This window comes from Aulonocara sp. 'chitande type north' Nkhata Bay, linkage group LG18, assembly GCF_057382095.1.
Source record: "Aulonocara sp. 'chitande type north' Nkhata Bay isolate Kocher_YH1m ecotype deep benthic linkage group LG18, A_spYH_male_GT1.1, whole genome shotgun sequence".
Classification (NCBI taxonomy): domain Eukaryota; kingdom Metazoa; phylum Chordata; class Actinopteri; order Cichliformes; family Cichlidae; genus Aulonocara; species Aulonocara sp. 'chitande type north' Nkhata Bay.
The window spans coordinates 14777656-14789753 of record NC_141361.1 but is presented as its reverse complement, the minus strand read 5'-3'; the positions used below and the strand labels follow the sequence as shown (position 1 = coordinate 14789753).

Here is a 12098-nt window from a genome sequence, read left to right as displayed (position 1 = left end):
AGAGAAACAGGTTCTGTCATGATTTGGGCAGCATTTCAGCCAGTGGTGTTGGAGATCTTGTCAGATAGATGGCATTATAATTGCAGAAAAGTACGGTCATTTTTGAGTCACACACAATACCATCTGGAAACCTTGTAATAGGCAACAGCTTAATTTTTCAGCATGACAATGATCCCAAACACACTGCCAATGCAGTAGAACCATAACTGGATAGAAAAACACACAATGCGGCACTATCAGGCATGGATTGGCCTCCCCAGAGCCCAGACCTCAACATTATTGAAGCAGTGTGGAATTATCTTTACAGAGAATGGACCAAAAGGCAGCCAAGATCCAAAGAAGAGCTTTGAGTGTCCTTCAAGAAGCCTGAAGAACTATTCCTGAAGACTACTTAAAGTCCGCTCATCTAAAAAAGTTCAGGCTGTGTTTAAAAATTTGGCCCACTGTCTAATGTCATCAGTCCAGCTATCAAGTTATCCGTGCTGCTGTAGACAGTGTTGCCAAACCTTGCCACCACAGTAACAGTTTTTAAATATCGGAACAGGCATTGTTGTCGTTTGTAGGTCTGCGATTGTGTAACAAAGTATGAAATGCAAATGACATGGATATCTGCCTTAGGAACATTAATGTTTCAGCAGTGTGTCAATCATTGTAACAAATGTTCCCTGATGGGAAGAGCTGCGTAGGAGGGCAACCCTTCCAACAAACGGAAGAGGAAAAAAAAAAGAAGAAGCGAGAAATGGTGGGATGCGCAAGCACAGTCTGTTTTTCTACTACACGATTTGGATGCTTTACCCCGGGGAGCACAGGATGCTGTTCACAGGTGTGAATGAAGAACCTGGTTGGTTGCCTCGCCTCCCTATGTTTCCCACTTACACTTCTCTCCTTATAACACAGCTTCACTTTTTATAGAGCTGCCACACACAATTCCCAAAGAGTTGTGTGTTTCTCTGTGACAGGCATTTCCTTTTGTTTTGAATATGTGTGAAAAAGATGGGAAAAGCCTGCTTTGCTCAAAGCGAACACTTACCTTTTTGGTGTGCGTGTGAGGATTGGGGTAAAGCAATCTCTAGGATCTCTATATGTGAACCCTTGGAAGCATGAGAAGTTTGTAAGACTGGAAGAAAAGGAGAAGATGCATTTTAGAAAGGCAGAAAAGGAAACTCTTCCTATTATAATCAAAAGATGTTGAAATAACACAGGTTTCTTGAATCTTTTGTGATGTAAACTGGAGAAAGGGGACTTTGCAATTTCTCTTTTCTCCAGCAACTTTTTCTTCAAACATTTGTTGTTTTCTTTGTCCACAAAACTTGTTTTTGTCAGGAGTCATGCATTCAAAAGCAGTACTGTTCCATCTGTCTGTATTCTACAGTCTCCTCAAATATTTTGCCTATTTATTAAAGCATTTCCCAACCCTCACAGACACACACGCTCATATTGCGTTCATTAAAAGGAAAGAAGAAAGATAACATAACCACAAGCTGCGTGTCAGCGTGAAAATTTGACTCTCATGAGCACATAACCCATGAAGCCTGAGCCTGACAAGCGTCTCTCTCTGCTCTCCACTGTTCTTCATTCATTAACACTCATCTCATTCAGGAAATCTCTCACAACTTTAGAGACGTGAGGGTGAATGATGTGGAAAGGGGTGCAGCAGTGGGTGTCTGTAGGGGGAAGGAGTAATAGGCTGTCTTCCTCCTTCATTTTAGAGGCAGGTGAAAGAGATGGGGAGGAGAATTAAAAGAGCATGAACATATTTCTTCTCGCAAATCTCACACTGAGTCTTTGCACCTAACTTCACCAGCAGTGATACATTATTCAGTGTTTGCACAGCCTCGCCCTAAACCAGAATGGGCACAGCGAATGTACGAGCTGCAAGAAAAATTGAAGGCGAAAAAGACGGTCAGGCTGCAAGATGCTGGTTTGTTTGCATCCCGCTGAACCTTTAAGGTCTGCGTGCGTAAGGTTTAGATATTGTCGTTCGTGACCCTGTTTCTTCTCTTCAAGAGCCAAAAATGTTCTTTGAGTTTGACGTATTAGCATAACAAAACGTCCCAGTACCGCTCCCACTCCCCAGGAAGTTGAAATGCAACCCACCCTGCCACTACCACTGCTACCAGCAGAAATGTTGAGAAGCACATGGGACAAAACAGCTCTCAGATCAAGTCTTTTGGAGAACCAAGCTGGGATCAGACAGCTTTAAAGAAAATTGTTTGATGTTGAACAACGCAGAGCCATGGGGTTTGGGGAATTTTTTTTACAGTTAAATAGCAGCGACTAACGGGAATATAGGGGGTTCTGGGAATAGGCCTATTAAAATGTGTGTTAACAAATTAGGGTTTTCACTGGCATGTTGGACTCGCATGTGAGAGACAGTGTGCAAATAGTCTTTAACTGAGGGTCCAATTTGCAAACTATTCATTATTTTCTATTTATTATGTTTGAGCCTACACTTAGATCAATGGGTGTATGTATTGGCCTCCACAGACAAGATTATTGTCTGCACAGTCCCAGACCTTCTGGCAAACGCTTTGTCTTATTAAGTAAATCCACATCTATGTAGACCCAAGCATAATAAACGCCCAGCTTTATAACACCTGAAGCATCTACAAATGGAAGACTTGATATGGCTGTTTGATTTCTTCTTCAGAACTGCTCCAGTCAACATGTTTATATTGACTGGATCAAATTACTGTGTGATATGAAAGGACATACTTGTACAGACGGTTCATCCGTTTCCTGCCGCTCCGTAGAGGGTTTTAAAGTTTTACTGCTTATTGTTCAGATTTTTAGTTCGAGTGCAGCAACATCAGCCTTGCCACAAAAGCAAGATGTTTTTCAGAGGAATGGGCAACCAGAGCGCTTAAGACAAAGATGTAGACAAACAAAGAAAGAAAACAAAAAAAGAAAGAAAAAATCAGAAGCTGAAAGGGTCTGAACTACATTTGGAGAGGTGGATGGAGACATAACTACACATCTGAGATCTGCTGCATATCTACAGGATATGCAAATAGGCAACTGTTTGCTAGCATAGAAGCTGTATAAGTTTATAATATCTTGTTTTTCTAGCCTTTCGTGCTAGCCTCAAGGTGTCTAGAGATGATTCATTTTTTCACAGATGTGCTCTCTGTTCTCTAAATAGGTTAGAATGTGTAATTTTTATTCATGACTTTTAATTCTTTTCTTTTTGTTTATAGCAGGCGTATTGCTAAATGCACCATTCTTTAGTCAGTTTATTAGTAGTCATCGGCAACAATGTAACCTCTTAAGACCTTGAAAAATAGAAATCAATTGGACTTCTTCAAGTTTGTGAAGACGTTTCATGGGCTTCACATCCAAGACGAAACTTCAGTTGACCTACGTCCAAAGACTGTTGGAATAACCACTACACGTGATATTTTGAGCTTATTTTTGTAAAGTCGGGTTGTTGTTTTTTCAAGGTGCACTCATGTTCAAGCTTAGCTTGGAGACGTGTACATTTAGTAAAGTAGCTGAGAAAATGATGGTTGAGGTGATTTTCTTTCCAGGCCAAATAGCCTCATAATAAATGATGGATAGTTCTGGTCACCCATGATTACTCAAGCAGCACAGGTAAAGTGTTTCCCTCTAAGCCAGAAGCAACTCTTGATCAGTGGTCCATGTCTGCAAACCCTCGCCCACATCTCCTATTTTCTCCCTCCCTGTCTTTGCTGTCTCTCTCTCTCTAACACGTTGCTCCCAGAGGGGTTGATGTTCACCACAGTGTGCCGCCTGCTCAATGGTAGATGTGACAGAGCCCGCCACAAGAAGGGATTTAAGGGAGAGGAGGATTGAGGGATTCGTGGCTGCCACAATCAAGAGTTTCATAGCAGGCATGACTAGACTGCCCCCCCACCACCCCCCACCCCGCTCAAACCTGACCACTGAATGATTCATGGGGTAAAATGCGAGGGGGTGGAGTGGGTGGGATGGTGATTGCATCACTGCTGTGTCTGGGCCTTTCTTGTACTCCTAACCCTGACATGCAAGAGAGATGTTATGGAAGAAGGAGGGGGCAGTGTTTGCACTTGAGATAAATAAACACACAAACACACACACACACACACACACAAAAGTATTGTGAAGGGAAGGAAATGTTAATCATACACACAATAGAGCAGTAGTGCTCATTCACACACACATACACACTTCTGGCTTCACATGCTCATCAAAACATGGTGACAAAGAAAGATGGGTGTGGCCATGCGGGACTGGGAGAGGTGTGGGTATCCCCACTGAAAAAGCCCTGAACAAAACCTCTCCTTCCCCCTCTAACACTCCATACGTGATTAAGACGTGTCTGGAGGCAGAGAGCTGATTATTAAAAGCCGTGTTTGATTCCAAACTGTTTATTGAGGGAGTTAGACTCTAAATTTAGGAGCTCTTTCCATTTTCCCCCAAGAGAACGAAACAAAACAAAAAACCCAGAGAGACTGAGACCCTTCACAGACAACCCAGAGAGACAACTCCTGCGAAAAAATCAGTTGTGGAATCGCTCAAAGATGCTAATACAGATTTAAGACGTAGAGTGCAGAGAGGAGAGATGATGCGGCACTATGAAGAGGGAGGAGCCATCTTTTATGGATTCAGGCATTAATGTACATTACAGTATGTACAAATTGGTCAAGGGTGGCCCCTTATGTGGAAGCTGTGCAAACAAATTGATGCATTTGTCTCAATATCCACTTGTGGGGGTGAATATCAAATCCAATTTATTTTTGAATACATTTTTTTGTTCGTTTCACCTGCCTCATTTGCTCCATACAGAACAAGTCTTGCAGTCTCTGCTTGTCAGGTGGACCGAAGCTGCTTTTCACTTTGACAGCAGAAGAGCAAAGGGGTAGAGGGGGTATAAATAAAGACCGGAGACAGCATTTATATCACACAGGTAGGTTTAGCACAAAAAAAAGGCCCCTGACAACCAACAATCTGTCAGCCTTTTCTTAGCAACAGGGCAACTCCCATGAATTGGTGTCTTCAGGGAAGAAACAGAGATGCACATCGAATGAGTGTGTGGCAGTTTCTCATGGCTAACTCACTTTGTTGAATTTCATTAATCATATTTAATACCTGTGCTCCTCTGTGGCAGTAGCTGTTGGTGTTATTACTGTGTCTCTGATAGACACACACTGTGCATCTGTTTCTTCTGTTCAACAGGCAGCGTGTGCACAAAAACTGTAAGGTGTGATGCAGAACCCCATTCCAATGCAGAGCCCGCTCAAGGTCTGCCTGTGCAGTGCACACAAATAGCCCAAAACACTCAGACATGCACACAAATGCACACAGTCTCCGTCTTTGTCTCGCTCCTTTTTTCCACACATACAAACACACTTGACACATGCGTATACATAACCGTGTCCCTTTGTGGACCGTTGCCATGCAACATATCTCTGATTGGGTTAGTTGAGCTCTGGTGCATGTGCACTCACAGACACATACACACACACACACACACATACTCCTGCTGGCTTATGAGTATCAGATCACACACATAATCCTTTGCCACACCCATCCTCCTCGTCTCCCACAGGACACAGCTGCACTACCAAGGCCAAGGATGGAGTGAGGAGAAACACAAGGCAGTCCAGGAGGAGAGAAGCCCTGTGTGGGGCTCTGCAGCTCAGCCGTAGCTTCTCTTGATGAGCTCCTCAGAGATGTTTGATGGTTCTTCAGTTTGAATTGCAGGTTCATTTATTTATTTCCTCAACTTGAAATGCAAAAACACATCTGTGATTTCCCTTTTGACGCATTGCAAACGTGTCTTTTAAAAGTTAGACCAACTTCACACAATGCATTTGCTGCTTTATTTTCTGCTGTGCAACTTTATGTTTGTTACAGGAGGAGATCTGTGCTCATGGAAATAGGTGGTTCTTCATGTAAGCTCAACATTCATATGCGGGCAGTAAACTGCAAACAAAATATATATTCTAGTCAGCGTGTGTGATGTAACTGTGGCTCCGCTGCACTTTCTTTGTTCAAAAGACACGTCTCCTCGAAAAACAAAGTGATGTATTTCAAAGATTAGACATTGATTAGAAAATGTTGTTGTTTACAAAAATTTATTCATACAAATCTTACAACACTTTCATAACAATGACAAACGTAAAACCCCATATAAGGACTCCTGTGTGTATAACGATGTCACTTGTACTAAGGTTCACTTTTAAAACACATTGTTTTCAGATAGATAAGAGATTAAACATTGAAGTAAGGCGTTCGGCGCTTTCAGAAATATCAACAACAGGCATTTTCTATGATCTGAACAACATCTCTATTATATTCTCAAACCCTTTTAAATCTAGATAGTGATGCACAAAGTTCTAATATGTAGGGGATATTTTCTCATTGATAAATTACTGACCCAAAATAATCGACAACACGTCATAATCAACAGCAAGGAACACTGGTCATTGTCTACTGTTCTCACAGACACTGAACACCCCATGCACACACACACACACACACAAACAGTCAGACACACACACATACATCGCCTGCTTCACCGACATACACATTCTATTCACTTTTTTAATATACTTTATACTCAACAAATCATTGCCATGCTTTAAAAGAAAGCCTAATTCTACTACTCTTGGGGCAGACTAAGCCGAGCGATTAAACAGAGGAAAAGGAAGTTTTAATGTAAGCTAATGGACTGCAGCATTGTAGGGCCACTAAAATTGCCATCTGTCACTTGTGGTGAATATTCTTTTTAGTATTTTTTTTTTTTAGTATTTTTTATGTTTTTCTCACGTCGAAGCAAGGCACCAAAAGCCAAAAGCTGTTTCCACCTCCGCATGCATGTTCAGTCACTCGTCCACACAAACAAACATTAAATGCACACACGCTCACAGATAAACGCAATATGCACATACGCACTCACGCAAAGCCTGTACGATGGAGCCAAATTGAAGAAGGAGTGTGTTGATAGTTTCTATGGGGGAACACAGGCCACTGATTAGATTGCAGGGGTGCATAAAGCTGCATTTGCATAATGTTGAATAAATACATGAGATATCTCTCTAATAAAAGTCATAGGGAATATCCCTCTGCTGGAGGGCTGAATTTCATACACCTCTGTTCTGCTGGTCTGATCCACCTTGACTCACATACTCTTAAACCTTCTTATGAAACCAAAGTGAAGGGAATTCAACGTCTGACATTTTTTTTTATCAGACTCATTGACCCTGATCTCACTTCAACAGGTGAGCAGAGGCAGTGGTGCCATCACTTGTTTTGTTTGTTTGTTTGGTTCTGTATTGACGTGCGACAAACCTCCTCTGGCTCGTGGGTGCTGTAACCTGTGTCTTATGCAACAGGCTACTTTGCTTGCCTTTCCTCTCTCGCGCTCTCTCTTTCACACACACACACACAAACACACACCGTCTCTTTTTCCACTGCCTTTTCTTCGACTCCACACACACATCTCTTTATCAGCTAACACTCTTCACCTGCTTCCTCACACACTCTAACACAGATCAGCTTTACAGTGAAACTAGAGCATTAACATCAAACCAGAAACTTGGCATGGCAATCTAGAAGCAAAAGAACTTGAACTACTACTACAACCAAGATAAAGGCAATCAGCATATAAGGGAGGTGAGGGGGGTCCAGTGTCTTGTTCTATGATATCCACAATGACAGCAGCAGGACAGGTAAAAATAAAATCAACAAGTCAGTGCAGTACCAGTTTCTATCACTTCTAGCCCTCTTTCTTCACATTTCTGTCACAAAACATCTGAAGGGGGGGGGGGGGGGGGGGGCTGAAAGAGGCTTAGCACAGCTCATCTCCTACACAGCAACAAAAGCACAATCGCATGCAGTTTGTAAGGGAAAATTAGCACGGTGTCAGTTTTCACATGCACCATTAAATCAGAAATAAGAGTCCAGTATCTCTAACCCCAACTCAGACGCTACCTTCCCTCTCCTCCTCTTTTGTCAAACTGCATCACTTTCTGCTCCTTCTGAGTCCTTTCTAAATATTTCGGAGCTCTGCCAAAATACAATCAACAGTTTAAGCATTTTTTTTCCTTTCTCTTCTCCATTTAATCCTGTTGACTGAACAGAGACAACACTGAGATGACTATGTGCTCTGTGTAATTTTTATACTGTACACAATACACATATGTGAAACATTCCTTAGACAGTCGTATCGAGCATAATTTATCTCCCACTGTAAATGACTCTCGAGGCGAGTGAGCAAGCAGTGTTTTCTGCATACTGTTAACAGCAACTCGAGTGCTTCCTTTCGATTTAGTAAAGGCATCAGTGCCCTTGCAAAAGCCTGCAATGAAATTGGAAAGAAGGTTGAATTTTTACCAGCACTTACATTGACTGAATGTGTAAGTCAATCGGTTAACCATCAAATGAGAGGCTGTGGAACAAAAGCCGTCTGAATTCCCCTTGGAGGGGCAGCAAGCTATACAAACCCACAGAGCTCCCATTAAGGGAGCGTGGAGAAGCGTGGACAAGGGCAACATCTATCATTTAGGATAAGCCGGATATGCCTCACATAGCATGCTCACTGCTTCTTTGGGCCTGTTTGGAAAACAAACAACACTAAAAAAATAGAACGTTGGTTACAAAAATAAGTATAACATTCAATACTTTGATTGTCTTTTTAAAATCTATTTATTTTCTGCATATGTAGATGACTTTTAAAGATTTCAAGCGCATAATGTTGAAGGTGCACAATTATCTCTTTTTTTACTGGTTTCTTCTTCTTCTTCTTTTTTTTATCATTTTGTTTTGTTTTCAACATCGTAAACATGAAAATAAAATATTGGTCCACAAAGTATAACTGTGCGGTATCAAGTGCTTTTGTACAAAAAGAAAAAAAACGATATTATTATTAAAATATTCATTTTAATGGCTTTACTTCATACATAAATACATGTTGAAAGAACACAGGCGCAATCCACTGGTTGGTCAGATATATCTGAATGACTTCGATTTAACGACTGGATGTATATACACAGGAGGGCAGTTTGAGCGCCTTAACAGCGCTACAAATAGGCAAGCCGGCGTCCTTTGTTCCTAACTCTCTGTCTGTACCTTCTACCCAGAACCGCTGCCAGGTATTTCTGCACGGCCATCTGCTTTCTATAGCGACTGTAGCTGTCAGTGAAGATCCCATCTGAGTGTCTTTTGGATAAGGGCTCTGATTCTTCCTCCATGCTGTTGTCGTCACTGAAAAAATACAGAAGATAAATAAAACAACAGTGACATTAGTTAAAGCTGCGAGGTCTTGACTGGTTTGTGCTCTTTTTGATGTGGCATTTCAACTTTGATCATCTCTTCATCTGGCCAGTAGTCATTAATAATGCATTTATGGGCCTTTATTTTATTTTTTTTATTTTTTTTGTTTTTTTGTTTTTTACGTTAAAATATATATATATGTGAGGAAAGATTTGGTGATTTAAGCGTTTTGGAAAGGTTATCAAATATTAATTTACATCCCATTACATATTCTGACGCTTGCTTTTTTTCCCACCACCACCCATTAATGTTTGTAAAAGCAAAATCAATTGATAGGTAAGACAAGGGCTACAAATAGCGCTGTATTTCAGTATGTTATTCTTAAAGAACATAAATCGTGGATGCAATGTCACGCCACATCAAAATAGGAGCAAAACGGTGGAATGAAAATGTCCAAACGTTATATAGAGGGGTAGCATTTTTTTAAGAAGAAGAAATAAACCACACACGCACGTAAAATGACAGACAGTGACACAGCAGCCTGAACTTGAGCAGCGCAGAAACATAAAAAAAATAAAATAAAAATGATGACTGCAGGTGAACGCTAATAAGAAATGCCCTTACCCTGCACGAATTGTCATCAGAGAATGCAGATAATGTCTCGCTGTTAACTGACCCAGGATCTCCCTCAAGGCTCTATCTAATTCTTCCTCAGCATGCCTTTCTGGTCTGAGATGATAAAACGCCAAAACACATAGATCGTCAGTGACTAAAATAAAAATAAATAAATTAAAACAAAATAAAAAAATAGATTAAAAAGCGCGGACAAAATGATCAAAAGTAGCCTAAAATGTTCCCGCCCACTCGCATGTCCAATATCACGTCAAGTGCAATAAATAAATAAGAAAGAAAGAAAGAAAGAAAGAAAGAAAGAAAGAAAGAAAGAAAGAAAGAAAGAAAGAAAGAAAGAAAGAAAGAAAGAAAGAAAGAAAGAAAGAAAGAGATTAAAGGCTATCCTTTACGAATCTGCCGACCTTCTTTTTTTTCTTTTTTTTTAATCTTGATTATCAACTGCAGGGAATCAACATTTTAGGCTACTCGGTATGAAAATAAGACAGGACAAATAACATGAGAAACTCTGGGAAAAATAAAGCAAGCAAACATTATAGCAAACAGCAACAAAGTCATTAAATTGGAATCCAGCCCAAGGCTTTGGCTGTGAAACGAAGGCGCATTTACCTCTTCTCCTGTGGGTAGTATAGGGTGTATGCGTCGTCGTTTAAGGATGGCGGGCTTCGTATAGCAATCTGATCACTATCAAAACCCATGTCGGATAACGAATTCCCGTCCTCATCGAATGCGTCGTTTTCAAGTCTGCATAAAGAAAGAACATTCATCACAATTTTGATCAATGCACACGTGTGGACGCAGGAGTGAAAGGATGCCAAATGTCTGCATCTGCCTTTAAAAACAGCGGGCGGTTAAATGCAATGAAAAAGGGTAAAAACGGGGGAAAGAGGCTTTTTAGAGTAAATAAATAAAGAAAAATAAGCCAGAAAACGAATAATTTAAATTTGGCGAAAATAATGACTTGAATTTTATTAAATGCGTCCTGCTGTATTGTTTTCTTTCTTTGAATATGTTTTTCTTTCTGGAAGAAATCGGGTTTTTTTAATATATATATATTCCACTTGATGCTGCCGGCTCCAACCTTATTAATTATTTAAAACTCGAAACAATGGGTGTGAAAATGATCACATTTAGTGTAGGCGTGGAGCTCAAAAATATTAAAAAGAATTCAGAAAATACCTTTTTTATGTATTTATTTATTTATAATTTGATCAACGAGAACCACGCCCAAATAATGGATATGCTTTTCCCGAAGAAGGAAAAAAAGAAGAAGAAGACTAAATCTTAAATGGATAAAGCTCCCCTATTCGTTTTGCCTCGCCTCTCCTTGGTGACGCCAGTCCACCGTCATCCCGAGGGCTATCCATTGCATCGACTGCATTCTCATTTTTAATAAGGGGAGTTCCGTGAACCGTCCCACCGGACAGATACTCCTGTGCAATTTCCATACTCATTTTCCACACCAGCCTTGCATTTGATTGTTTAAAAGCCTGCATGTCCTTCTGTTATCATACTTAACTGGGAGATTCTAAAACTTGCGCGCGGAGTTTCTGCGCAATTGCGCGCATTTATTTGAAATAAAGTGAACAAACCTCTTTTTCGTTGATTGCAGCAAACGTAACAGCAACATTAAATGAAACGTGTTGCTGAGGAGCATTTCAAATAGAACATAAAGGACAACGATAACAACCCAGAAACCAGAAACCTACCTAATCTTGGGGTAACTTAGTCCAAGAGGTGTGCAGAAGACGCTGTAGTGCATAAAGATCCCGTAGATGAGCAAGATTAAAGTCGCTTTACTCGAACTGGCCATGCTGTTAGGAAATGAGAAACAGACACAACATTAAACAGAGCAGTTACCTGACAATAAAGCGGCTTTTTCTTTGTTGTATCAAAATCACAAGGCGGTGCTACTTTATCACCACTAATAAAACTAAAAAGCTGGTTCGAACATGAACCTGTTTGAATTAACTGGATAAAGATAGCGTCCACTGGCTTATACCAAAAAAGGATCATTAAAAACGAGGGGTGGGAAGAAAAAACTGGATATTTTGTGTTTTATTCACCTCATCTTGTAAAAGTTACACTGCGGTAATGACACCAAATCCTCTAGCGTCAAAGTAGCTAAAAAATTGCAGATCTCCACGCAGTTCACAAAAAGGGAAAAATTTCCATTACTTTATCTCGCTCTGGAGCATAAATTTCTCCGAGTTGTAAGACAGTCCGCAGATAAAGCACATACCTATAGCAGG

At 40.6% G+C, this 12098-nt stretch overlaps 1 protein-coding gene across 2 annotated transcripts; it reads right to left on the bottom strand.

Moving 5' to 3' along the window:
* Positions 1-6060: 6060 nt before the first annotated feature.
* On the bottom strand, positions 6061-12080 carry adcyap1b (adenylate cyclase activating polypeptide 1b). Of its 2 annotated transcripts, XM_086271554.1 has the most exons (5): positions 11913-12080; positions 11556-11660; positions 10456-10590; positions 9841-9945; positions 6061-9207 (listed from the first exon to the last, which is right to left on the bottom strand). In XM_086271554.1, the coding sequence occupies exons 1-5, from the start codon at positions 11915-11917 to the stop codon at positions 9024-9026; spliced, it is 534 nt and encodes a 177-aa protein (XP_086127680.1). In that variant the 5' UTR covers positions 11918-12080; the 3' UTR covers positions 6061-9023. The 2 variants fall into 2 exon arrangements, with proteins under 2 accessions (XP_086127680.1, XP_086127681.1); XM_086271555.1 differs by lacking the exon at positions 9841-9945 and having other exon boundaries at positions 11913-12079.
* Positions 12081-12098: the final 18 nt, after the last annotated feature.